This window comes from Dysidea avara, chromosome 5 (assembly GCF_963678975.1).
Source record: "Dysidea avara chromosome 5, odDysAvar1.4, whole genome shotgun sequence".
Classification (NCBI taxonomy): Eukaryota; Metazoa; Porifera; class Demospongiae; order Dictyoceratida; family Dysideidae; genus Dysidea; species Dysidea avara.
The window spans coordinates 2,891,613-2,917,684 of NC_089276.1; the positions used below are offsets into that span (position 1 = coordinate 2,891,613).

At 39.0% G+C, this 26,072-nt stretch overlaps 1 protein-coding gene and 1 long non-coding RNA gene across 4 annotated transcripts in view; one reads left to right on the forward strand and one right to left on the reverse strand.

The window, feature by feature from the left end:
* The first annotated feature begins 340 nt into the window (after window positions 1-340).
* The window catches only part of LOC136255720 (uncharacterized), a 71,873-nt gene continuing 46,141 nt past the window's right edge, over window positions 341-26,072 (forward strand). For 2 of the 3 annotated variants that reach the window (XM_066048554.1, XM_066048555.1), the window contains exons 1-2: window positions 341-489; window positions 19,925-20,413. In XM_066048554.1, coding sequence (XP_065904626.1) covers window positions 441-489; window positions 19,925-20,413 — 538 coding nt within the window. In that variant the 5' untranslated portion in view covers window positions 341-440. The remainder of the gene's footprint in view (window positions 490-19,924; window positions 20,414-26,072) is intronic. The other variant, XM_066048557.1, reaches the window with a different exon arrangement.
* Window positions 19,703-20,841, reverse strand: LOC136255721 (uncharacterized). The gene is made up of 3 exons (XR_010701055.1): window positions 20,497-20,841; window positions 19,864-20,419; window positions 19,703-19,808 (listed from the first exon to the last, which is right to left on the reverse strand). It is a non-coding gene; the product is annotated as an uncharacterized lncRNA (long non-coding RNA).

Below are 26,072 nucleotides of genomic sequence, written 5' to 3' on the forward strand. Positions count from 1 at the left end.
ACCAAGTACTATAAGAATAATATATTATAAATAAATAAATAAAATTTGTCTATCTGGTAGACCAGAACAGTAAACATGTGGGTGGAGTTTCGCTTATTCAGAGGTAGGCGGGTCTATAGCTATTACAGAGCCGAGGGCACGTGAGAACGCTAATAGTAGTCTAAAAAATCGAAAACTCGGATTTAAAGAAATCTTTCGTGCATACCACGACCACACATATAATAAGTGATGCAGTCATCGTAAAAGCTTACTGCGCTTTAAATTGAAGTACACGTGACGCGTTCAACTCTGGCGCTCTGGGCGCAGAGGCAGCGCGGTCACGATTTAAGCGCCACGAAAATGTATAAACTTTAATTACATACCTTCCAGGCAGAGTCTGGCGGAAACTCCACCCGGCTCCATTTTATATTTGAAAGGGAATTAATCGCTAGGTTGGAGGAATGAAAGTCTGTTATCTGATATTCGGTATATTGCCGTGGTGCACTTTAAGTGAGTGATGTAAAAGTCTAATATGTGTGTGTGTGTGTGTGTGTGTAGAAACCGTATAAACTTACTTCTTGACAGTTTTATGCACCTATCAATGTATTGCCCCACCACCCCCCCCCCCCCCCCCCCCCCTCGGGCGTAAGTGGGGCTTTACAGGGGGAATTGACACGAAACTGCTGCCCCACTATGGGGCATTTGACGATCGTTCAGTAAGTGCCCAACTGAATATTTTTTGTTGTAACTTCCTTCGCTATGTCAAATCCCGAGTTAATCCCGCGTTGCAACTGGGGCCAACGGTGGGGATTTGACACGATAGGTTTGCCCTACTATGGGTCATTTGACATTCGGCTGTGTCAAATCCCCACTATAGCCCCATATATGCCCGAGGGGGGGGGGGGGGGCAGTGGGGCAATACATTGATAGGTGCATTACCTGCGCGGGTTACGTAGTGTAGGTTACCGGCTCACGCCCAAGTTCATTCACGCAACAATAGGCCGTTAATTGCCATTGTCATTTCCCTTCCAAAGTAACCTGGCAGAGATTAGATGCACTGTAACGATATATTTGTACCCCCAAAAGAAATATTTGGACCCCTCTGAAATATTTTATCTACAAAATTCGCTATTTGCACGCATTCAAAAGGGGTCCAGATATTTCAGCTGAAATAATCAATCCCCCTGTGTATAGTATCCTTACCCTTACCTGTTGCATTCAGCTAACCACTTCAGTTTCTTTCTTAAGGCCCCTATTTGGTGATTATTAGTTTCTCATCCAGTCTTTCTATTTATTATGATGCGGGCGGGAGGGCATTACCATTAGGCCATTATATTATTAATACACTGATGTACAGACCTTGTCCAAATTCTCCTTTTTTCCTCCCACAAATTAACATTGGTTTTTAGTTGCAATCGTGCTCTATTGAGCTAGCAGGATTTCAGTTGACTTGAAAAACAGTCAAAAATAGAATCCACTGCAGTGATTTGCCAAGGAAACAACACAACAGTACTCCTGGCGCACTGTAGCATTAATTTAAAAACGTCATCGATGATGGTTTGGTATCACATGTTCTTCTGAGCATGCACCTCGGCATGCACAAAGTAAATAATGGCTTACCATGCGGTAGCCTAAGAAGAATGCGGGCGGTGGATGAGAAACTAATAATCATCAAATAGGGGCCTAACAAGTGTAAAGTGTCTAACTATTGTATCTGCCGACACTTTGCCCCCTGCCAATACCAATCCATGTAATGTGATGTAAAGTGCCTATTGTGTAATTCCACCTGCCTTTGTATGGCACATGTTTTAATATGGTTGTACCCTGTCACTATAAGTTAGCAGAGATACACTTACCATCACAATAAGGTGCTACATGTTCTAACTACAAAACTCGTTAAAAGTGTTTGCTAATTTTCATTTGTTGAAGTATAGCTATATGCAGACCTACAGTATACCTCCAATTGCTGCAAGTAGCTATTAAGTTACTATGAGACAATTGGAATTACTGTACATTACTTTGCCACTACCAGCCAATTTCTGTGAACAATCTGCTGAATTAACAGCATCTTCCATGTTGTTAGATGTTGAATGATGCTGCCTGTAATAGATTAATAGATTTCATCTTCTGAAAGAATTTCGTAGCTCAGTTATACAAAGAGTGAGTGGACTCAGCCAACCATACTTATCATAATAACTGTATTTTACTGATGTATGCTTTATTTTAATTTTGTAGCCACACCTGTCCACACAGGTCCTTAATGTTGTGGTCCTGTTTGGTCACATGCGTCCAAAGGTTTAATTGCTATTTAATTCTTTTTGTAGGAGTGTGCCTGTCAAGCATGGAATCCTCACACCCAACAGGGTATTAAGCAATTAGAATCAGTTCAATTATGTAGTGATCAATTTAATTGTTCTACTCTTTATTTCATTGAACACCATTGTTACTCTGACTTACATTCACCTTCCCTCCTACTGTATCTCATCGCATTTTTTTTTACCATCCTATCTGTCCATAACATTTTGAACCACCATCATTGCTTAGATTTTGAAAAATATTTTACTCTGTCTTCTGTCCCTACTAGGCAGATCACATTCACTTGCTATCTGTTGTAAGCTAGCATTGCTTCATTGTTATAGATTCTCTTTTTAGTTAATAGTGTGTTCTTTTGGAATTGTGTGCCTTGGTAGCTTCTTTGTCTAACCGTGATGTATTGAAGTCTCAGCTGTATTTGTACTTGTGTAATTAATCTTTGTGTATTAAATAAATAAATATATAGTTTTGTCTTTGTGTACCAAATTATTAACTTTTTTGTATTTAGCTATGCTTTGTGTATGGTATAGGCCTATAGCTTTTTGTATTCACCTTGTCATTTTTGTGACTAAACTAATAATAATAATAACCAGCAATAATAATATAATACCCTGGCTGTTGTCCAAAAAGAAATTAATTATTATAGCTATAGTATCCTAATTGTATACGCAGGAGAATAAATGTTCTGCTTCCTGCAGCTGAGCCTCTACTCTGTGGTGAACACTAATTTGCCTGAAGTGTAGTTAGACACTTTATACAGTATTACGCTTGTCACTTTTCTGTATATAGAGAGTGTGGTAGTTAGCTGAATGCAACAGGAAAGGGCAAGGATATAGTATAGACAGGGGATCGAATATTTCAGCTGAAATATCTGGACCCTCCTTTGAATGCGTGCAAATGATGTTGCTAAAAAAATTTGTAGGGGGACAAAATATTTCAAACACTTTTGTTCTGGGGGTCCAAATATTTCGATATATTTGGACTGGGGGGAACCAAAATAGGGGCTCCAAAGTTTTTGTGACAGCAAGTACAAAAAAAATCGCCTAACAACTTTTTCATCTCCTTGACAACCGTTTTCGTCGGCCATATTGTTGAACAATATTGTACGCAGCAGGCCTATGGACAAGTTGAAATTAGCCAATCTACGTAAGCCGCTAACAACTAATAGTCCAAGCTGTGGTGGTGGACTTGGTATTGGGTAAGAATTAACATATATAAAATGCACGCTAACCTGTAAAGCAGATGGAAATATTCCCATAGAACCCTCGATACTGATGTTCATAAATATGGCCGAAATACGGTGTAATAAACAAAAAAATTACGGCACCAATTTTGGTCATCAAGGAGATGGAAGAGCTCTATACCTTCTATAGTCAGATTGTTATGTTTTATTTTCAGGACATGCCCCCTACATGGAGGAACAAGACAATATACATACAGGGCCTAGTCTTAGGGGTACCATGCACTGACGGCCAAAGATCGGTCTCTGGTGAAACTAATGTTAGTGGTTCCAATCAGATTATCTGCATTGTTCAACCAAAGTTTCAGTCGATTATGGTCAGTAGTTTTGGAATTAAAGCGCTAGACAGTAGGAAGAGCAAGGAAAACAATTTGTACAGTGACTATACTAAAACTAGAACTACAGGCGCTTACATTTGCAGCCATAACTTCCGTTTGGAATTCATCTACAGAGTTGGGATTTGACTAACAATGTTCACCATACGTAGATTGTCAGATTGACCAAAGTTTAGTTTTCGCCCAGCAGTGACTTGCGCATAGGCGTATAAAGGCGGTATTATTGAAGAAACGGCAACGATTTTGTTTACGTCTACCGCATTGTAAGCAAACGCACCTGACATGCAAACTATTAACGCTACAGAAATTAAACAAAGATTTTTGAACCCCCTATGAGTAGGCAAATAAAATGGTGTATAGGTTTAATTGATTTGAGCCTTCCTTCTCTGAGTAATGGCTCGATTAAAACTTGCATAAAATTTTCTTTGTAACATGCACAATTTTTAAAATTTCATTTTTCTCAAAATGCATGCTTGTGCAAACTAGATGGGTTTTCGCTGAGACGGTCACATATGCAAAGATTTGCTGGTGATTTTTGGTGGTTGCATTACTTGACATGTTCATACCTAGTGTCACATGCCAGACAGTTTGTATGGGGAAAAACTATCTGGTCACTGTTGCACAAATTCCGTGACCACTTCCAGAATGTTGGCAGAGCCAATCAGATCATAGGCGGTGGAGATGGGGGGCCATTTATGGGACATTGTTTGCAAGATAAGATCGAGATACTCTAATAGAACAGTCAGGATCTGCATACTCTAATAGAGCAGTCACAGTATTCAGAGAAGCAGTGTAGCAAGCTACTGTGTGTAGTTATAAATAAGGAGATATAATTGGTGGAGAGCAGCTATTGTCAGCAGGTAGTGACTTTTTTTGTGGTCTTCACCTCACAGCTGGCCTGGCCCCCTCACTCTTTGGCCTGCTCCACCGCCCCTGAATCAGATCACTTCATGACCAATATATGCGTATAATTATATGTAGTAATTATAACACAAGTACTTCGCCTGAAATGTATGCCAAACTGCCCAAGCAGAGGGCATACATTTCAAGCAAAAGCCCGAATGCCCTATGTTACAGCTAACATGTAACACTTCCCATCTGTATCAGCTCCTTTGATCTAAGGTGTGAAAGTAGTTTACATTTAATAATTATATATTGGCGGATCCAGGATGGGACATTTGTGGTAAATGCCTTCACACACACTCAGCCATAATTCTTTTGATAGAGTATATACATAGTGTCATACCAATATATAACTCATGAATAACTGCATATCACTGAAAACTCACCTGAAATCAAAGTTAAGACCTCTAAAAATAATTATCATGGTGGTGATGTTAAGACTTTCATTGCCTTTTAAACAAATTTTAAGACCTCACAACCATCTGCAAAGGCCATAATGACAAAATCAATCTACTAAGAAGTGATCATTGCTACTTAATAATTGTCATGGATTTTTTTCTCCTTTCTCCACCTTTTCAAACACACTTTCTATAACAACTTTACACAGACATAGGACCAGGTGTCCTACTGGCCTTAATTCACCACTTATGCTGTAAAGCCTTAATATATACAATTAGTACAATAACTACTGTTCTTAAAGTAAATTAATCTTAAAAGTCATTAATGGAAATGGGCCCAACTACATTAGAGAGGTAAACTATCATTTTTCACTCATTCTGTTACAAAAAAATTGACTTCTGATCTTGTGAGCCTTGTGTATAACTTGAACAGTTGATCCCATACAGAAACACAAAATGTTCTGTAGCATCAACGTCACTATATCATGTTACAGGTTGGTGCAACATGTGCAGGTGATCTATGGTGTAAAACCCCACATTCAAAATTAATTTTAAGCAATTAATTTGTAAAATACGAGCATAAATTGTTCAGCGTAATTTCTTCATGAGAACCAATGGGCTTTTTGATCACTGTTTCAACAATCAGTGGTAGCCTCCTTTTAACTAGGTGCTGGATTCAATGAGTCAAACACCAATCCTGGAATCTGTATCTGTGTAAGCTATGCATTATAAAGGATGGGATTATGGGCCTGATTTTGGTGCTCTGTGAATAGATTGAACTGACACCCGAGCCTGCAGGACATTACCCTTGAGCAATTGTCTGCCTGCATATTAGCAAGCATGTATGTCCTCTTATTGTTTCAGGCTCTAGTGCTTCCTGAAATAACTCATCAGTTAGTTTTCCTCTGCATTTTGGGGATAACCCACCCAACAAAGACAGGTTAACGACCCATCAGTTATATCCCCAAAATTGCTTGGAACATCCATCTAAGCCCATAATTAACCCACATAAGCACATAATAATCCATTATTATGTGCATTTATGCAAAGAAGCAATAGTACATGTGTTGATTGGAAGTAGGGCTGGGACGAAGCTTCACAGCTTCGAATGCTTCGTGGGTTCGAAGGTTAAGTAAACTTCGAATTATAAAAGTATCCTTCGAAGCTCGTAATGCACTCATAGTGTACGAAAGAATTACAAATAAATGTCGTTATTTTTATTGCAGCTGCTTATTCCTCTTGCGTGATCATTGTTCGTCTCTTCGCGATTGATCTTCATGTGCCACGCCCACTTTTAAACCGTCTAAGTTCAGCTTGCTACCATAGTTGCAGCCTTAAAACACCTTATAAAGTGATAGAGAATGTATGGAAAACGTGGTTTTAGCCATTACTTGGTGTTTACCTATGCATGGTTGCAGTGTAGCGGACACGCCCATTTGCAATCGACCGATCGTGTCATTCAGTACTGCTGCTATGCATTTTCCAAATGCTTACAAACTTATTAAATAGGTTCAGAAAGATATCTTAAGAAGGATGTGCATAAATATAAGAAAACCTGTAACTTGAAAGCTAACACCGAAGCTTCGAATGTTCGAACATTTTATTAGCGAATATTCGAAGGTAAATTTCAATATTCGTCCCAGCCCTAATTGGAAGGTGTTATTATTCAGTTAAGGGACCATCCATAATTTTCAGTCTTTATGCAAGCATACAAAGAATACTCTTTTTTCTAGCCCCCTCCCTCCTTCACGAAGCATACTGTATAAATGTTGATACTATGTACAGTATATACACGATGATTATTCATCATTTTATAAGCATACATGTGATTTAACCCCCTCCCCCCTAGCGTACTCTTTGTACTCTTGCGTAAAGGCTGATAATAATGGATGACCCCTAAGCTTGATATAATGTATATGGCAGATAAGCTGAGCTCTGCCAACAACTTCAGTAGAGTCTAGTTGGTAAAGAATCTTGTATCTCTGCTACTGCTGCGGCAGTTTCGGCACTCCTCCTTAAACTGTGCCCTGCAAACTTTCAAGCTGGTAAGTTGGCTGCCACCATAGATAATGTACGTAAACATGAAAAGCGCATGATAGTATATATCTACTTTTTCTTATTCAAATAAAACTCTGGAGCTGTACATTCATTGATAGCAGCAACTAGCAACAAAGATAATACAATTATAGTGATTATGCATAATCAGGACAGGAATTGACATAAAATCTATACTGTAAATGATACATTGCTCACAATAAAACATGCAAACAAATACATGTTTATGAACATTTCGAACAATACCATTATTTCCCTTTACTTATGTTTGTATAAATGCAGCTTTGATGGAACCATTCTTTACATTTTTTCCCATCACACTGGATCATTTTGGAGCCATCATCAGGACATCTACAATAACAGAATACGGCTATCTTGTCGTATCGTGCAGTGCCACTTCGTCTGTTTCTGATTACAGGAAAACATTCCATTGCCTTACTCTCCAAGCAGCGAACCAAGTGTGCTCTCATAGCATCTTGATTATACACAAGCAAAGAAGGGTCCTGGTGATTAACTAAGGAAGTGCAATATGCAGCTGAAAACAAACCACAGTCATCAGAGCCTGCTTGCTTATGAGTGTTTGCTATTTTAATTATTAGCTCTTTCCTTGAAGTTTTGATTAGTCGTGCTAATAATACCTTAGTTGCCTGGCTCAAATGAAAGTGCAAGGAATCATACACAACCACATCACAAAAATTGGAATCACTGCACTGCATTGTAGATATGGTAATCCAGTGATTACCATTCACATGCAGTATTTGCACACTACCAGTTGAGATTGTTTGATCTTTGTGCACAAATACTGAAGCATCTATCAATCCATTAATGTCAGTGTATCTCTTCTTCAACAGCAGCTGCACTACTGTTAGATGTGTCCCCCAAAGCCACTTTCCATTTAATATTACTTCCTTGTCCACATTCCTTAATTTTTTACCTTCAACTTTAACCCAGACATCATTATCAATCTCTTCATCAGATTCAGATGGTAGATCAGTTATATCAATTACTGCTGTCTCAGTTGTGCCTTTTACAGTATCTAAAGTGTTTTGTTTCTTGGGCGAAGGACTGTTTATTATTTTGATCTGATCAAGCTTAGCAGTAAAAGACACTGCAGCAGTAGCAGGGATTGTTCCTTTCGGTTGAATCTCAGAATTATAAGGTTGTTTATGCCTAACTCTGAATAAACGATCAGTGGAAACACGTTCCCCTTCTTGAAGTAGCCAGACAGCGGTTGATTTTCGAATGAAAACAGTTTCATTATTTGGCGCTTTTATTTCTAAAAATGTAGAAAATGGCTTTGTGGATTTCCTAACCTTTTTATTCTGATTTTCTGCACGCTCATACATTGGTATGGTAGTAGATGGTAAACGCTTGAAAGACTTGTGGCACTCTTTGAAATGCTCCTTGACACTGGGATCAAGAAGATTACACTTGGATATACTTATAAGTCATAGGCAATTTGTTCTACATCACTAACACTGCATTCTTCCTGTGCAAGCAGTACATCGTGTGTTTCTTCGCTTAGTGGTATAACTTCCTTTTTAACACTGGATTCTTCATTATCCTCATCACTGTCATCATTATCATCGTCATCATTATTCTCACTACCCCTATCTATGCCTCCATCAATACCTTTTATTCTTATATTTGAATCCCACAAGGAATGTTTAATATACAGATCACTCATTCCAAGCTCTTCTATCATTGCTTTTGCTCTGGTTTGACCTCTTTGCACTGCGCCAAGTATCTGCTCATTAGAAGCCATTAAGAGAGTAATACTATCTTTCTCTGCATTTTTGCCAACTTTGTGCTGGTGTTTTAATAATCTTGGGTAAACTATATCTGCTTGGGTCTCAGCTTGGATAGCAAGTTGAATTTGCAACCTATGCAATCTTCGTAACAGCCCAGGCATACCAAAGTTGATAACTGTTGAATAAATACTGCTCATACTTCGGGCTGCCCTAAATGTTACTTCACAGCATTGTGAGCCTAGAAGTCAGGGAACAAAGCATTTGATTTCCTTAACATCATCTCTGATGGCTATAATATAGTTGATCAGTGCATGAGCATTAAGCTCGATACAATTGTAAGCATTTGAAGTGATAAAATTGTTGCCTAAAGTGTAACTTTTGTTCAAAGTTATCCATTTCCTCCAATATCTCAAGAAAAAGACCACATACCATAGCTTCTCTAGTCTCTCCAGTGGATCCAAGCTTTTATCCAGGTAACTGTCAATAACATTTCTAATAAGGTCAACGTAACATTTTGTAGCATTTGCTTGTGGTATTTCTGCTAGCAGATGTCCTGCAGATGTTATGTTCATTACAGCTTGAAAGTTTTGTTTGTCTTTGTGATCTATGTCTCTTTGGCGTAGTCCATGTTTGTCTTTTTGAAAGGTGAGCTTCACTGCATGCAAATGACTACTGCTAACAAAATATTTCCCCATAGGTAATACAATCTGTGGTTTAAGCAGTCTACCTTTTAATTTAACTGCAGTGTGTACAATGTCTTGAACATAGCATATTCCATTAGCTTCAATGTGGTACCAATCTAGCCAGTTGGGAGGAATAGTTGGAGCATGTAGCAAGGCATTTGATGGAAGATGGGCAACCAATGGTTCAGACTGAGGAGTCTTGAAAGATGTAGACACTTTCATGCTCTTCATCAATCTACTGTTCCCATCACTTCCAAAACTCAACACCTTTATGTGTCGTTCAGCACACTGTTCAATAATATATTTCCACCTAAGCATTACTTCTTTAGCTTTAAATATATTGTCTGTTCCAAGACAAGCTAACAACATAGGAGGTGCACTGCCACACAATGGCTGAGCCATGTACACATATGCATATTTTGAAACAACATTGTCAATAAACATTTTCTGAATTGCTGGAAATGAAATAGCTATAAATGAATCAACTATAGGTAAGCCCTTTTCATTTAAAGGTAAAATAAAGCCCACACAGCGATCAGTTTCCGCATCATAATCCACTTGTCCAACAACTCTTGTGGCATCTTCTGCTATGGAAACGCACAGTGGAACATCGTACTGATCAAGATGCTGTCTCAGTTCATTAAATCTAAATACTCCTTCATCAATTGTTTCATACTCTGAGTGAATTGCACTTTGCACAGTTCTGATACAGGGCAAAGCTTCTGGCATATTTTGCTGAATTAATTCATATGCCAGTGGGCCAGCTAATATAAACAGAACTGTGGAAAACTTTTTTAAGATCAGTAGATGCCTGCGATGTGTTGGATATTGACCAGAATTTTTTTCAGCATTACTAAAAATTTGTCTTAAGATGTTAGTGAATGATGCTGGTGATGACGTATAGTTGGAACCATTTTCTGTCAACTCTAATTGGCTGAGCAACATGGATAGTCGTTTGTTTTCAGCCGTTAACTTCTCAATACTGTCCAGCATTGTAAGGTAATCTGTTATATGGGTTTGCGATGGATCAGACGCTGCTTTGACAAGTGATTGCTTCTTTCGATTGGACCATGATAAAAACTTAGTTCTATTGTCCATTGAATTCTGGGACTGTGAATGGTTATAATTGACAACATTTATCTGTGGATTGGAATGCATTTCTCTAGACTCTATATATGATTCAACACCCTTTGATACATTTTCAACATTTACAGGAATAACATTGAAAGGTTTACCACTACTATTGTTACTACTATCCATCAAGTTAATTACAGTGTCACTGGACACAGTAGGGCCTTTGTCATTACGACTGGAAAAGCACTTCTTTAATTGAGGCTGGTCATTGTGATGTTCAACTGACTTCTTATCAAAGCATGACCTTACATGTTTAGTCCAGTTAGAAATAGAAAATGGTGATGAACTGACTTGCGGATTTTTTTGGTGCAACTTGACGCCTTTACCGCTGCATTTCATGGAATTGTGGCACCTCATTAATACTTTGAAAAAACCTGACGACATTTGTGGAATGACTTGTATCGAATAATGTTCTTCTTCTTTCAGAAGCTTCAAATGACTTTCATCTTCTTCCAGTTTCTTTTTCCATTCATTTAATCTATGTCTAATTTGTTTATAGACAGATTCAATGGTCACATCGGGTTTTGGTATAACGCTACCACTACAATCATAGGTGTTAACCTTGGATCTTTTGATTGCTGTGGAGGATTCAGTGTACAGATTGGATCTCTTCTTACCAGTGCGTTTCTCTAAACATTTCAGCTCTTAAACGAAATTGCAAATCTTTTCTCTGTGACCAGGGGGGAATTCAAATGGTACTAATGATCTTGGATTATGGTTAGGGTTGCTTGAAAATCGTCTGTTAATGAAATCTTCTACCTTTGCTATTCCATTATTGGGATTATTACTTATGTCAAAGTTGCAAAGAACACTCATTTCATCATACCCTGCAGACAAAAAAACAGTTCACAGCGTATTCTGGCAGCATTTTCATCATTAGTTCTATTGTACTGTTGATATCCAGACTCGACTTCAATTCTTCAACATAGCTATACAATGCATAAATACATTAATTTCAAGCATACAAGCATACATATTTGGCCAGGAAAACTTCCCTGGTCTACTAGGCAACATCTTTTTTACCATCTCAATTCATTGTTGCATTGCTTATGTATATCCACAAAGTGTATGATGTGGAAATGCTGGCCATTTTTTTGTAGCAATATTATTATACTAACACAATACTAATAAAAACAGTAAATGGCAAGGAATTTGGTAACCATACCAGAACTGGGTAAACTGCTGTGGTACATGGTGATCATGTTCCGACTACCCAAATTGAGAAAGCAAGGTATAGTGGCCGATAGAAACAAGAGCCAGCTAACCTGAAAGCTGTATACAGATACTACTACTAGTATAGGTAAGACATGCAGTGCTACAATAGTGGGATAAACAATCCCTTAGGAATGATGTCATTCCTGAGGCTCTATCTACTGAAGAATCCCAGCAATGCATGTCATAATATTTGTTGTGTAGTTGGAATGTTGTTTGGAGCCCATGCAATTTGTTTGTTAAAGTTTGTGGCTGAATAATATCAAAGAATTCTCAACATCCCATTGTATAAATAAAAAAAAGATACTAACTGGCTAGTATATATAGCTAATTGTTGTTTTCTCGGTTGGTTATCCCTATACACCTCCTGTATGTAGCTCATAAACTCGAGTATGTCTGCATGGTATTGAAGGCAAAATATTTTGCAACAAGGGATGATAGTCCTAGGAAACTAGCATGATATTATGGACAACGGTATACACCTCGCAATCCTTCCCATACCCACCCGCATGGTATATGATAGACACATACACTTCGTCTCTGCTATTATCTCCACTATGAGCTCCGATTGAGGCTCCGATTCGGCTTCTTTGCAGGGTCTTAACTTCATCTACTGCGAGACTTTCCACTTCGTCATCGTCATCTTGATTCTCGTTGTGCTGGTCTTCTTCACTGTCATCTCGCCTATCGCAAACCGCCGTTTTCCTAGAGTCATCAGCCATTAGCTAATTACACTCGTGACGTGGCAGCACAAGGTCGCACATGGCTGGTTCACGTGATCTAAAATTCAGGAGTTATACGGGAATAATCGGAGAAATATGATGAGTGAGATCTCGGATCTCGGATTTCAATTTGGATCTCAGTGAAGTCCTCCAGGATTTCGCCCTTGTTGCGGACCCCTCGACTAGTTGTCAAAATGTTGGCAGGCTGTTCACAGGCCGGTTATTTAGTAGTGTAGACATTTCTTTTACTTTGTCAGTGTGTTTCGTTATGTACTGAACAAGAATACAGGTGTGCAGGTAGGTGTGTGGTGATGTTGGAGGGAATACCATTGGTGACAGGTGAATAGGTGAGCATTAGCGAATATTTCAGCAACGTAGCTTTTAGCCAACTTTTCATGGCTTCATTTGCACTACCCATTTAATGCTTGGCACGTTACAATAAAGCTTTAACTACAGTTTTACTTTGCGTGGGCAAAATAATTACAAAACTTAGAGCCTATTTTGGCATAGTTTTATCGAAGTAGTGGAACTATGCAGTAAAGTAACAATACCTAAGTAACCTAATAACATTCTACCTGTTACTAGTGGTGCAGGCAACAGATTAGAAACGATACTGAGGTTACAGTTTCTTCAGCGAATTTACAAAACTGTTCCGAAACACCATATTCCTCTTAAACAATGAGAATTTTGTACCCCTACTGTTTGCTAGGAGTCAGTGTATCTAACCAGTCTAACCTCCAGTTAGTGTAGGTGGTAATTAATCCAGCTGTAAATCGTGTAGTAGCACACAAGAATGCGAAATGCTCCAGCTGTACTAACCATACTTTTTCGTGCACCGTAATGAGGATAGGGCACAGTTATTGTATTTATTTGTATGCACGTTTCCAATCCATGTTTACGTATATTATCTATGCTGCCACTCTATGTTTGAGAGTACTGCGATATATACGGGGCCTTGCTTAGATTCCCTGGGTTAGTGGTGAAGCACCTCGCACATGCTCTGCCTTCTGTGCAAACCCTCCGGTGCCCAACTGGTAGACTTGATAATGATAGTGACTATGCTGCCAACAATTATGGTCCTCCTTGACTGCCATGGTCCATTAATCCATTTTAGTAGAGCTTGATCCTGACCATCATCACAGATCAGTGAATAGCATCTGAGGGTCACCCAATGTCTAGTCGGGTGCCACACTTAGCCTCCTCAGGAGAGACGGATGAGGCAGTGTCACGGAATTCGCCATACTTTTGAAAGACTTCTCAAATTCTCCTTATTTGGTTGTATGTACGTTCAAGACTGTCACAAATTTTGCCGCACTAATTGAAGACTTATAAACTAGGCAGATGCTACCATATTTCTCTTTTTTTGTGACACTCAAAGTATCACGGCTTACGTACGTATGTGTACTGTCAAGGGTAGTAAAAGTGTAATCGTGAATACTCAAATAGATAGCCATTATCGAATGACTGAGGAGGGTATTGTCGAATCTGATGCCAGAACTTTGTCTTCTACTGTCGCAGTGCATGGTAGCTATGTGTGCAGCATGTTTGTAGAATGGTACACCTTCTCCTGTTATGTCTATAGACATGTGTGCCATTACCTTTTTTTTTTTTTGAAGTCAATCAGTACAATTAATTGTCTGACATTATAATCTCCATAGTAGTGTACCAATGGCACATTTACCCACCACTCAATAAATAAATAGCCAATTGTCACTGCTGCAGGCTCGACCCTCGATGCTATTATCATCTGCCTGTTAGCAGTGACAAGGTAGAGACTCTGCGTGATTGGTACATGCAAGCGTAGCACCAGATACTTTCAAATGCAGGATATCCTTACTGCAATCTCCTGCTTTGTATGCAGTCAGAACTGTTTCAGGGTAGTGGTGAGCTGCCATATCCCATGGGTATACAGGAGATGATTATGAGACACAAATCCTATAGTGGGGACTTTGGAATCATCAGCATGCAGAGCATAGTGTCCTATCTTGTCCCTCAATACACATGGGAGGTATGGGACCACAATTGTGGTCTATAAACCAATAGCCTTACCAAGTGCTTTGAATAAAGTAATATTTGTTACCTGCACTCCCACCAATTGAAGCAGATTCCAGTATTTGGGATGGCTACTACCACCACTGATGAATTGTTTCTTTGTGGTGATACAGAATTAAAGTGGTAGGCCTGCCCCTAACCAGCAATAGTTCCCCCTAAATCTGGATTAGTTGTTTCTTGTTAAACCAGTATGTATATTATTGTAGCCCAGGTCCAGGTTTACAGAAAGGAACCCACAATGAGGTCACACTTAAAAAGGTGGAAATGGGGCTCCTTGGTATGGAAGTCTTACCCTTGGAGTCATATCTTATGTATAAATACAAAATGATTAGCCTAATTACCTTAGTCATGGACCCTGGGGGAAAACCCCATAGTGGACCTGTTGGGGCCTCTATTGCACATGTGCAGATAGATCAATATGTTTTGTGATGAGATTCGATGTTTCTGTAACCCTTCTTTGCTGCCGTGTGTAATCACAACCAAAAACAGAGTGGCAGAGTGAGCAGTCCAGCTGTTTGCCCAGTCTCCATAGTAGGATACTGATGGCACATTAACAACACCACTCGGTAGTAAATAGCTAGCCAATTGTCACTACTCAGGCTCACCTCTCAATGTTGTTATCAACTGCCTGTTAGTAGTATCAAGGTAGAGACTCTGACCGATCCGTGAAAGTGTAGCACCAGAAACTTTCTAATGTAGGGAAGACAGATATGGAAGAAGTTCTTACTGTGACTGGCTACCTGCTCTCCCCCCACTAGAAGCCAGATTACAAGTATACTATTTGGGACAGCTGCTGCCACCATTGATGGAATTGTTTATAGTGATACAAATAGTAGGACTGCACATAATTAATCAGCAATATTTTCTCCCCATATCTGGATTAAGTGTTTCTGATTGGTAGCCCAGGTCCAGCTTTACAGAAAAAGGAACCACAATTAGGTCACACTTAATAGGCGGAAATGTGGGCTCCTTGGTATGCAGTCTTACCTTTGGGTCCATATCTTAAGTGGCAAAAGAAAAAAATAATAATTAGCCTAATTACCTTAGTCATGGACCCTGGGGGAAGACCACATATTGGACCAGTTGGGACCTCTATTGTACATGTGCAGATAGAGCAGTGTGTGCTTGTGATGAGATTCAGTAACACTTTTTCCATGCTGAAATAATAACACCAGTAAATCAGCCATGACAATCAGAAAGGAAGAAAACAGGATTACAGCAAACAGGCTAGCCTTTGAGTTTTAAATGAGCAATGGTGGCGGCTCCGGCTGTAAGAAAATGGGTAGTTATAATCCGGTCATAATGTCTTTAGAGTTCCTGTTTTGAAATGACTTCCCTGGCTTGTTTGTTGTTCTCTTGTTTCCAGTGAAGGAGGATTGCTCTGCTTTAGTTGGACTGTCAGAGGCTGTTGTGAAGAGTAGTAGTCTCACAGGAAGTCAAAGCTATGACATATCAGTGAGAAAACATCCATGTGAAAAAGTTAGAAATCTATTTTATTAACTTCTGGGTGTTGAGTTTTGATTGTTTCCACTTACAGGAAGATAGCTGGCATTCTGGTGGTCTAGATGTCACACTGTTCATAAGAATTGAATTGATTTAGTCCAATATGCAGCTGCACCTCTAACTACTGGTGTGGATATGACATCATCTTCTGCTGACAAGAAGAGTGGTTGTCTCACACTTGGAAGGAGGATCATACGGTCTCAGACAATGGTTGCATGAATATGCATTGACAGTCAAGTTGCCACATGCAGCCAAACAGCCACCTGCAACTAGAGCATAGGCAGCCAACCGCTGTATGGAACAAAATACAATAGCATTGCAGTCAACCGCTGCATGGAGCAGAAGCCAATACCATTGCAGCCAACTGTTGCATGGAACAGTGAACACACAGCATCAAATTAGCCGGCCTAGCCGCAAATGTCCCGCACACTGGTGGCGCCATCCGCGCCAATGTAGACGATTGGCGTAAGAGGCTTTGAATAGTCGTGGTGAGAATATGTCTTGCCACCAGCTGGAAGTTCCTGAAGATAGTGTTGCAGCGGGCGAGGTTGAGCAATGCACTGTAGTACGGTTAGTCTGAGAGTTAATTTTAATCTGTGGTTTAAGAGTAGCCCTGATATTTGGATTTCCAGTAGCTACACGGCTCTGGATCTCCACTACTAGTGCTATGGTCGCTTACTTCAGGCTTCTGGTAATAGAGGTGTCGCTACCCCGGGGGTGGGTGGAGGCGTCATTGTGAGGAGCTCTTAGCTGCTACTGGAAGTGGCAGCGCTGACTCTTCTGACGAGTTTGATGGGGAAGACAATGACAATCTTATGACACTAAACTGATACTAAGATAACGACGACTTGCTAACTGTTTACTTCAAATGTGCTGGAATGTCAGACTGGCCCCCCATAGCAAAAGCTCAGAAGACAAAACTTACCAGCAATGGATTTGCCTGTTCGTGGAGAACACAATGGTGTAAGTTGCATCTTGGTAGAGGACTCCATTCATAAGTTATGATCATTTTATTAAGTGCTTGTAGTTTATAGTCACTGTACAAATCGATTTTTCTGCTATTGCCACTTTGGAGCTCTGTAACTCTGAAATTTGTAGGCTTATAAAGCTGAAACTTCAGATGACCATCCCTTTGGCTATCCAAGTAAAGAAAATGGAGTAAAATTGAATTTGAAAAATGCACTAACATATGGGGTTCTTGCAGATCCAGTTACATTTGCATTTTACTCACCATGTCATTGTTTCATTTAGGTTGAATTCTTTAGCCAAGTATTAAAAGAATATGGCCATAGCAGCACTGCAGCATGGTGATGCCAGACTTGCAGCATTTTTCTACAGATGCGCACAATTTACAGTGACAGTATAGCTGAAACCAAGGACTAGAGCAATAGAGCTTATTGTACAACAGCACTAACAAAGCCGGTTGCTTAATACGAAAGATTACCTGTGTGACACAGAGACTAAATTACGACTGCACAGCAAATAGTTTTGTTGTCACATGAGTAACCATGTGCACGCCGATGGAAGAGAGCAAGTCTTCTTGAAAAGATGTCACGATGGTGAAAGAGAGTAATTCTTCTCGAAGAGACAGCATAAACTGATTAGCTACCTGCTGTAACTAGCTACCGTTTCTGTGGCATTACTTGGCGACCCATCTAGGTCTACGGTTGCTACCACTACAGTACTTACTGTAGTCTGTGATAAATCAAGTCAGCAACTAAGTTACCGAGTTATCGGTACAACACAAGCATTGCATCAGGAGGCCTCACAGCTGGCAGAACTGAGCCAGCGCCACCACCCAACACCATAGGTGAGTCCTGTTTTCTCATCTTGCATGACGCTCTCAAGTGAAATTTGCTCACAGGTAACGTCGCATGTACATGCACAACACGAGTGAAGGGCACTCGAGTGACGCACATGGATACAGCAAAGTTACAGTAATGCCTCATGATAGCTATTGAGCTATACTGTATCAATCAGATGGGGTAACATTCTGACCAGCTCATATAGCAAAGCAGAACAAGTCATCCAAGCGCATACCAGATGTTTTTATTTCCATGTTTCAGGGTGACTTGCACTGTAGCTGAACTCTCGACAGGGTAGTTAGTAGACCCTGTACAGGGTGACTTGTTACATAGCCAAACTTTGCTAGCTGACTGCTCTAATAGGGTTACTGCACTATTAGAGTAGCTCAATCATGCAATTCCTACACCTAGTTGGGTTTTGCAATGTTTTAAACCTGATTCAGCTAAAGCACTGAAAGGCTTTTCTGTGATGATTATAGTATTTACACGTTGAGCTGGATCCTCAAGAACATTTGTAACTCATAGATGCAACGACACACTATCTTGAAATTTGGCTCATTTTAGTACTGCTTGACCCACTAAAAATATTTCAAAATCCTTTTCATTCAAATGTCTAACATGATATTTATGGCCACTCAAAATTTTCAACATTTATTTTCTACGAGAAGTCATAAAAGTGCAGTGTTCATTACAGCCCTTTCTGAACTTGTAATGGAGGCAAACTGTTCATGTTTGTTGTTGACACCTTTGCTGTCACCATTAATCATCAGGTTTGCTGAAATGTTTACTCTCTTGAGATAAAATCTACTTTTAATTTTTACCTGTTTTTCAGAATCCAGCTTAACTTGTACATACTATAATTTGTCTATATACCAATTTATGGTTCATTAATTTAATAACAATTAACCGCTGGGTGTACAGTTTTGATCAATTTTGTCTAATCTGGTCACATTTGCTCCTTGTGGTTTTTTGGGCTTCTCATAGTAGGGATCATGCATTTGTATTTTCCCACTAAAAATTTCTGTCAAAAGTGAGCCATATGCTTCTCTCTTTGGTATTGCAGTATGTAAGTATACTCAGCCCAGAATGTGTGCTCAGAACAATTAACCTTGCTGACTCAAAACTCTTTCAGAATTTTTTTTTCAATGGCTATCAAAATAACTAATGGATGTCCTTAGTCATTGACTGTGGTCAATATTTCACTGTTTGATGTCGTTTTAGCCTGAAAAGTCTTTTTGCCCACTGTAGCAGCTACAATGTATGCATCACGAACCTGTACTGTACCTTTTCAGTAAATGATAGCCAGGACACATGTTTAAATGAACAATTAATTATGTCTGGGGCCATTCTTTCCTTTGATATGATATATACAGGTTCACCAGTCATAAAATATGTTGCAAAAAAGCAAACTAAAATGAAGTAGAAGAATTATAAACTTTAGTAGGGATTATGGAAATAACCATTAATGAAACAAAGGCGTACACCTACACCTGCAGTTATACTGGTGGACGTTTAATCCCTACTTTGGTCATAGCTATACTATTAACAAAAATTATAACCAAAGTAGAATTTAAAGTGTGGTAACAAGTATAGATGGCCTCTATTGTTTGATTCCTACTAAGATTTAACATTCATAACTTTGTCATAATCTTGTTATATATAATTACTGGAATGGAAGTGACACAAACATCATGGCTCTGCTTCAAGTACTATCTTTGTAGAACTACAGTATAAAGATAGATAAAATCCAACACATTTATGTACGTTATTTCCCTTACCCATGTGTTGGTAGTATATTTACTTGTTGATTGATCTATCACTGTTATGGTTGTCATTCAGTAGGTGGACAGACTTGTATAGATGATGTTGATAATGTTCAGCAAACTGAGGATAATTTCATTAGTCCTAACAGAGCAGTAATTGTTCCACATCTCAGTTTTACTTGTAATGGTGAAATAACCAACATCAGGGTTAGGATATCAACTTTTAGCACTGGGACTAATTTTCCTTACATACAAGTATGGAGACAGTCACCAACTTCACAACTCTATAGTTTAGTTGATCAAGTTCAGATACAATCAAGCCACCTCAACACTCAGTCAGCCAACCTAGAAGCTAACATTTCACTAACTGGAAATAACAGAATACGATTTCTATCTGGAGATGTTATAGGATTTTATAATCCATCTGATTCTGGTTATGTAATTGGAGATATACAAACAGATGGATATATGTACTATGTATTCGAAGGGGCTAATACTTCATCGCTTGATCTTAATAATGGCATCATGTCCAGTAGACGACAACCGTTGATCCAGTTCACACTTGGTGAGTCTGTATAATATAATAGTCTGTATAATATAATATGTATGCACATGATATTCATCTACATTATACTGTATGTACTGTACCTTATTTACATGCCTTTAATTATTAAAGATCAACCGCCTTCGTTCTTGATGTTTCACTTGTTTAGATATTCAGTGTAATAACCTCACAACACTATTCAATGGGGGAGATAACATCATGTAGTTCTGGTAGTATAGGAGTGGGTTATGAAGGAGACACATGTAGTTTCACATGTAACACTGGTTATGAGCTAACCGGTAGTGACATGAGGACCTGTCAGAGTAAATTAATCATCACATCCTTTAGGGGTGGTCCACAATTTTCAGCTGTTTCACTAGTGTACAAACCGTAGACTAGGCGGAAAGGGATGAAATAGCATGTATGTTTTTTTCCATTTAAATGGTGGACTAAAATGAGCTGATGCTGTTAAGGCATGGGCCAACATGATTGGAAATGGCCTAGTGTGCTTTGATCGGTGCACTCTGGAAACCAATGTTGGGCTACCAATGAAATGAGGCTTTATTAGCTGAAGGAAAGACAAAGATAAAACCCATTGAGTCATGTTTCAAACTACAGATAAGATAGTTATCAGCGTGATAACACATACTACAGGCATCATATACTTTTATAGCAGCATTTATGTACTTTCTCTTTAGTCTTAGCACTGATAAACGATTACAATTGAATAGCATGTAGCTATACTGCTTGTTACGTTTGTTTTCTACCTGCATAAGGTGTTGTTGTGGGTTTAGGAATACTATTGGGTATGGGACAGCGTTGAATCCGGGTTGGGTCATCCGGGTCAACGAGGTCACATTTTCTCCGGGTCATCCGGGTCAGACCCGGTTTACAAATTATCCGGGTCTGACCAGGATTGGATCACGTGAGACGAAATTGTTCGTTTGACGACGTGGAAAATTATAAATGCTAGTCGCGTAGCTCTTTCGTGAACCACGCCCACTTATTGCATTACAAACATATGCTCAGCCATGCCCATTTATTAGCAAGTGCAGTCTGTAGCACAAAACTGTGTCCGTTGCTATCTGCAAGCTTATGTTGAGCCACGCCCACTAATTGATTATTGTATGAGTTATATATAGTCTAGTCTTGCAGCAGGATAAGTACTTTTGTGAACTTCAGTATATCTGGAAATTGTAATACTAGGTATACACGAAGCCACACCCAATTGCTGTCTGTAAACTCACAGTAGCTAAGTGGAACCAAAACCCACTGAATTATAAACTTACCGGCTTAGTTATCACATAACTACTCGTTTACCCAACACGAATTGAATGCTCAAAACGTAGTCTCGCTCGCTCGAGACTACCCGAAACTTAGCTCTTATTGCAAGCCTCAGCTTTAATTAATCCGGGTGAAATCCAATCCGGGTCATCCGGGTCAGCAGTAGTGACCCGGTTTCAACGCTGGTATGGGAGGCTGGATTATGTGGGTACTAAGTTGTTGACACTACATGGTTGTGGTAGTTGTGGGTTGCATATGGACTTTATCCGAAATTACGTCACAGACATAAAAATGGCTGCTGTAGTGTGGGGATGTTCATAAAATTTGTATGGGCGACTATGGGAAGAAAATTTTTGAACGGCAATATCTCAGCCAAGAAGGAAGATATCAAGCTCTAACCAGCAGGTATGTTTATAAATTAGCTGAAAGAATAGGAATCTAGCGTTGTTTTGAAAATCAACCAAAAATCGCTTTTACGACATCTTATAGCGATTTCTGCTAGTTAGAGTTCGATATCTTCCTTCTTGGCTGAGATATTGCCGTTCAAAAATTTTCTTCCCATAGTTGCCCATACAAATTTTACGAACGTCCCCACACTACAGCAGCCTTTTTTATGTCTGTGACGTAATTTCGGATAAGGCTCATAGAGAAAACCTGTCTCTGCAGATGTACCACATCTCCTGACTCCAATCCCCTCAGACTATGGTGAATGCCCAACAAACTAGTCCTACTGTTGCTACGGCCAGTGGTGGGATGGTTTTGTATGAGCGCATTGAAGATGGCCAAGAACATGTTGTTTCCATGATGTGTATATACACGTTTGCAAATGTACATCAGGTTAGTACCAATGCCCAGTGTGTGTAGGAATGTTCCCTTCAGGGTAACAGCTTCAAAAGCATCAAAATGATAAACCCATAACATGCCTACAATACAATACAAACACCATAACGTGCATTTTTTGCAATATTTAAAATGTATCCATGTATTTGTTCTGCTATACAATATATCCATACAGAACGTGTCAACATTTATACAGTATGCTTTAAGTTGGGGGAGAGGGGTTAAAAAAAGAGTACTCTTTGTACACCTGCAAAAGGTAGAAAATTGTGGACCACTTCTTACCAAACTATAAAAACAGCTCCCTGTCATTTGTTTGTACAAGCATCCAATCACTCAATTCGCATAACATTTAGCACCTACGGATTCCACTAAAGTCAGTAGTGAGATACTTAGGAATTTTCATTATTAATAACTCTCAGCTCAAATGGGGTGATCACGTGGAAGCATCTAGCAGCCAAGGCATCCCGTTTGCTGAACTCTCTGTGCCATACACTGTTTTCATGTTCTGCATCACTCAAAGCAACTGCGTACAAAGTTGTAGTCAGACCAATTCTAGAGTATGCTTCTCCAGTTTGGTGCTTAAATTCTGCAAAAAGATGTGTCTCAACTATAATTGATTCATCGTTGTGCTGCATGTTGGGTGTGCAGTAGCAGATGGAACACCGTCAGCCGTAATTGGTCTAAGTCTTCAAACTCTCTTGTCTGCAAGAACTTAATTGGTCACCACTTCATACCAGGAGATCTTTCTATCAGTCTGACCCATAATATCTTGCATAACAGAGTTGCCATCCCATTTTCTAGATATTTCAATTTTCTACACCATCACTAGATCTTATTCAATGACGTTATGTATCCCATCCTCAACTATTAATCCTTGCTGTTCATTTTTTTTGTCAACACTCCCTTCCTATGGAACACAATTCCTGTTCGCATCTTCTTATACCAATTGTATTACAGACTGCACTTCGTTGTTTCTTTTTGTGTAAACTCTGTGTTTTACACAGTTCTGTTTTGTCTGTTGTAATTGTCAATGTGTTTGTATGTTTGTGTGGGAACACTTTTGCAGACAATGCCTAATGTGTACCCATGTCTTTGACAAAATTGATAATCTAACCTAATAATTGGTACCGTTATCTGAAGTCATCTCTGTTGCACTTCCTTTCAATGGCACATCTCATTAAGTTCTCTCAAAAATAAGTCAGTATCTAGTCTATGGGCCATTTCTAAATGAACTGCTTTTGATGACAGACATGTACGTAGGTATCATTTCTTCAATCATTATAAAGGTTCCTGCAAAATCTACAGTTGAATCTCTATATTGCAGATATTTTGGGACCCAGAATATTTGGCCACTTTTTGCTGTAATAGAGGTTTTAGGTTTTCAGAGGTACAAAATGTATTAACCAGTTCCTGTTGGGATCAAAATTCGCATTTTTTTTTCTTCCTTCAATTGTGTCCTTAATTCGGGGAGTTTGTTAAGATAGGTTCCACTGCATGACAAAATCTCAGTAATGTTACAAGTCTACACAAAGATTATTAACCAGTTGCATGCCTTGCCACCAGCTGTAGGGTATGCACCTGGTTACCATAATCAGGGGCGAAGGAAGTAGTTGATATGAGGGGGGGGGCTGAGCTGACCCAGACTTATGGAAGTGAGGTACTACATTGTCTCTGAGGTGAGACCAAAAAAAAAAAAGGTCACAACCAGCTGACAATAGCTGCCCACCTCACCAGCTATGCATTTATAGCTGATAAACTACATATAAATCCTTACATAGCTTGCTACACACTGCTCTAATACTGTGACTGCTTTATTAGAGTGACTGCTCTATTAGAGTATCTCGATCTTTATTGCGGTTTTCAGCCCCACTCCAAGAAGGATAATTTCGGCATGATATCATTCTGAGGGAGGCTTCAGCCCCCTAGCTCCCCCCCCCCCCCCCTTCCACCACCTATGACCATAATTGATTTGGAAAAGTGTGTGTATGTGTGCTAGATTCCTACTTTATTTTTAAATTCTTTTTTTTTAATTTACTAGTGCATCATGGATCTACCTTTTTAATAAGAACAAGTGTTTCAATGGGAAATCAATTTTATGATAGTTATGTACGTATGTGTGGAACCATTCTTTCCTTAGATGTCAGTCAAAAAATTATGTTGCAAAAAAAGTAAACTGACAAGATATTAAGTTCTAAACTTAGTATGGATCGTGGAAATAGAAACCAATAAAACAAAGGAAGTCACCTGCCTGCAGCTATACTGGTGGACATTTAATCTCTACTTTGGTCATAGCTACATATACTTTTGACAAACATTATGACCAAAGTAAGAGTCAAAAGTGCAGTCTTCCATTGTTTCATTACCAGACATCGGGCCAAGTACATTTAAAAGTACTTAAGTAAAGTACAAGTACTTTTGAATTTTCCAAGTACAACTACAAGTACTCCAGCAGCAATCAAGAGAGTACTTAAGTAAAGTACAAGTACATGCTGGAAGTACTTAAGTAAAGTACAAGTACATTTTGCTGTAGTAAAATATATGCTGTATTCAGTGTATTGTAGTATGTAAGTGCGCCTAGGGGGTTGGTTTTTGTCAACCATTCTCTCTCTTAAACTCTTAAAATTCACTGACTTGAATAGCAGCATTGTTTTTGTTTGCCAGAATGCTATGACATCATTAATCGTGGCAACATAGTACATAGTAAGGTTGGGGAAGGCAGTAGAAGAATCACAAAAAGTTGTAAACTGCACCTTCACCCACTGTGTACAAACTACGTACAATGTTTGTTAGTACATACAAGTACTTAGCAAAGTACTTGAGTATAAGTACAACTACATTGGGGAAATTAAGAAAGTATTTAAATAAAGTACAAGTACTTTCAAATCTGTACTTAAGTGTACTTAAGTATAAGTACTCATGTACTTGGCCCCATGTCTGTTCATTACCTTTTATTACTGTGATCCCTACTAAGATTTAAAATTCCTAACTTTTCTTTATTCTTGTTTGGATTATTGGAATAGAAGTAAAGTAGAAGGCTTGGCCTTGCTTATTATCCTGCACTATGAAGTATAGTAAATAGAAAGTGTATCTACTCACATTTATACTATACCTTTTACAGTGGCGGATCTAGACGGGTTTCTGAGGTTTCAACAGAAACCCCCTTTTAAATTTAGCTCAGTGACAGTATAAATACATAAACAGTACTGACAATTTGTCATAGCAAACGATTATATACCACTGTATTTCAGTAGCATGCATGCAGTTACACTTAACTAACACCCTTTATAGATAGTAAACTCTCAGCAACACTTTACTTTTCATCTCCCACTGCATTAAAAACGATCGAGACACTCTAATAGAGCAGTCAAGTAACTACTCTAATAGAGCAATCAAAGCTACAGCTTGTATCTAGTCACCATCTTTGCTCTATAGTTAGCTATAGTATTTACAGTTTAAAGCATTGGATTTATTGTAATTGCTAACTAAAAGTAGCCTAAAATCCAATCTCAAAGCTTCCAAAATCTCAAAATTTTCCAGAGAAATGTCATCAGATGCC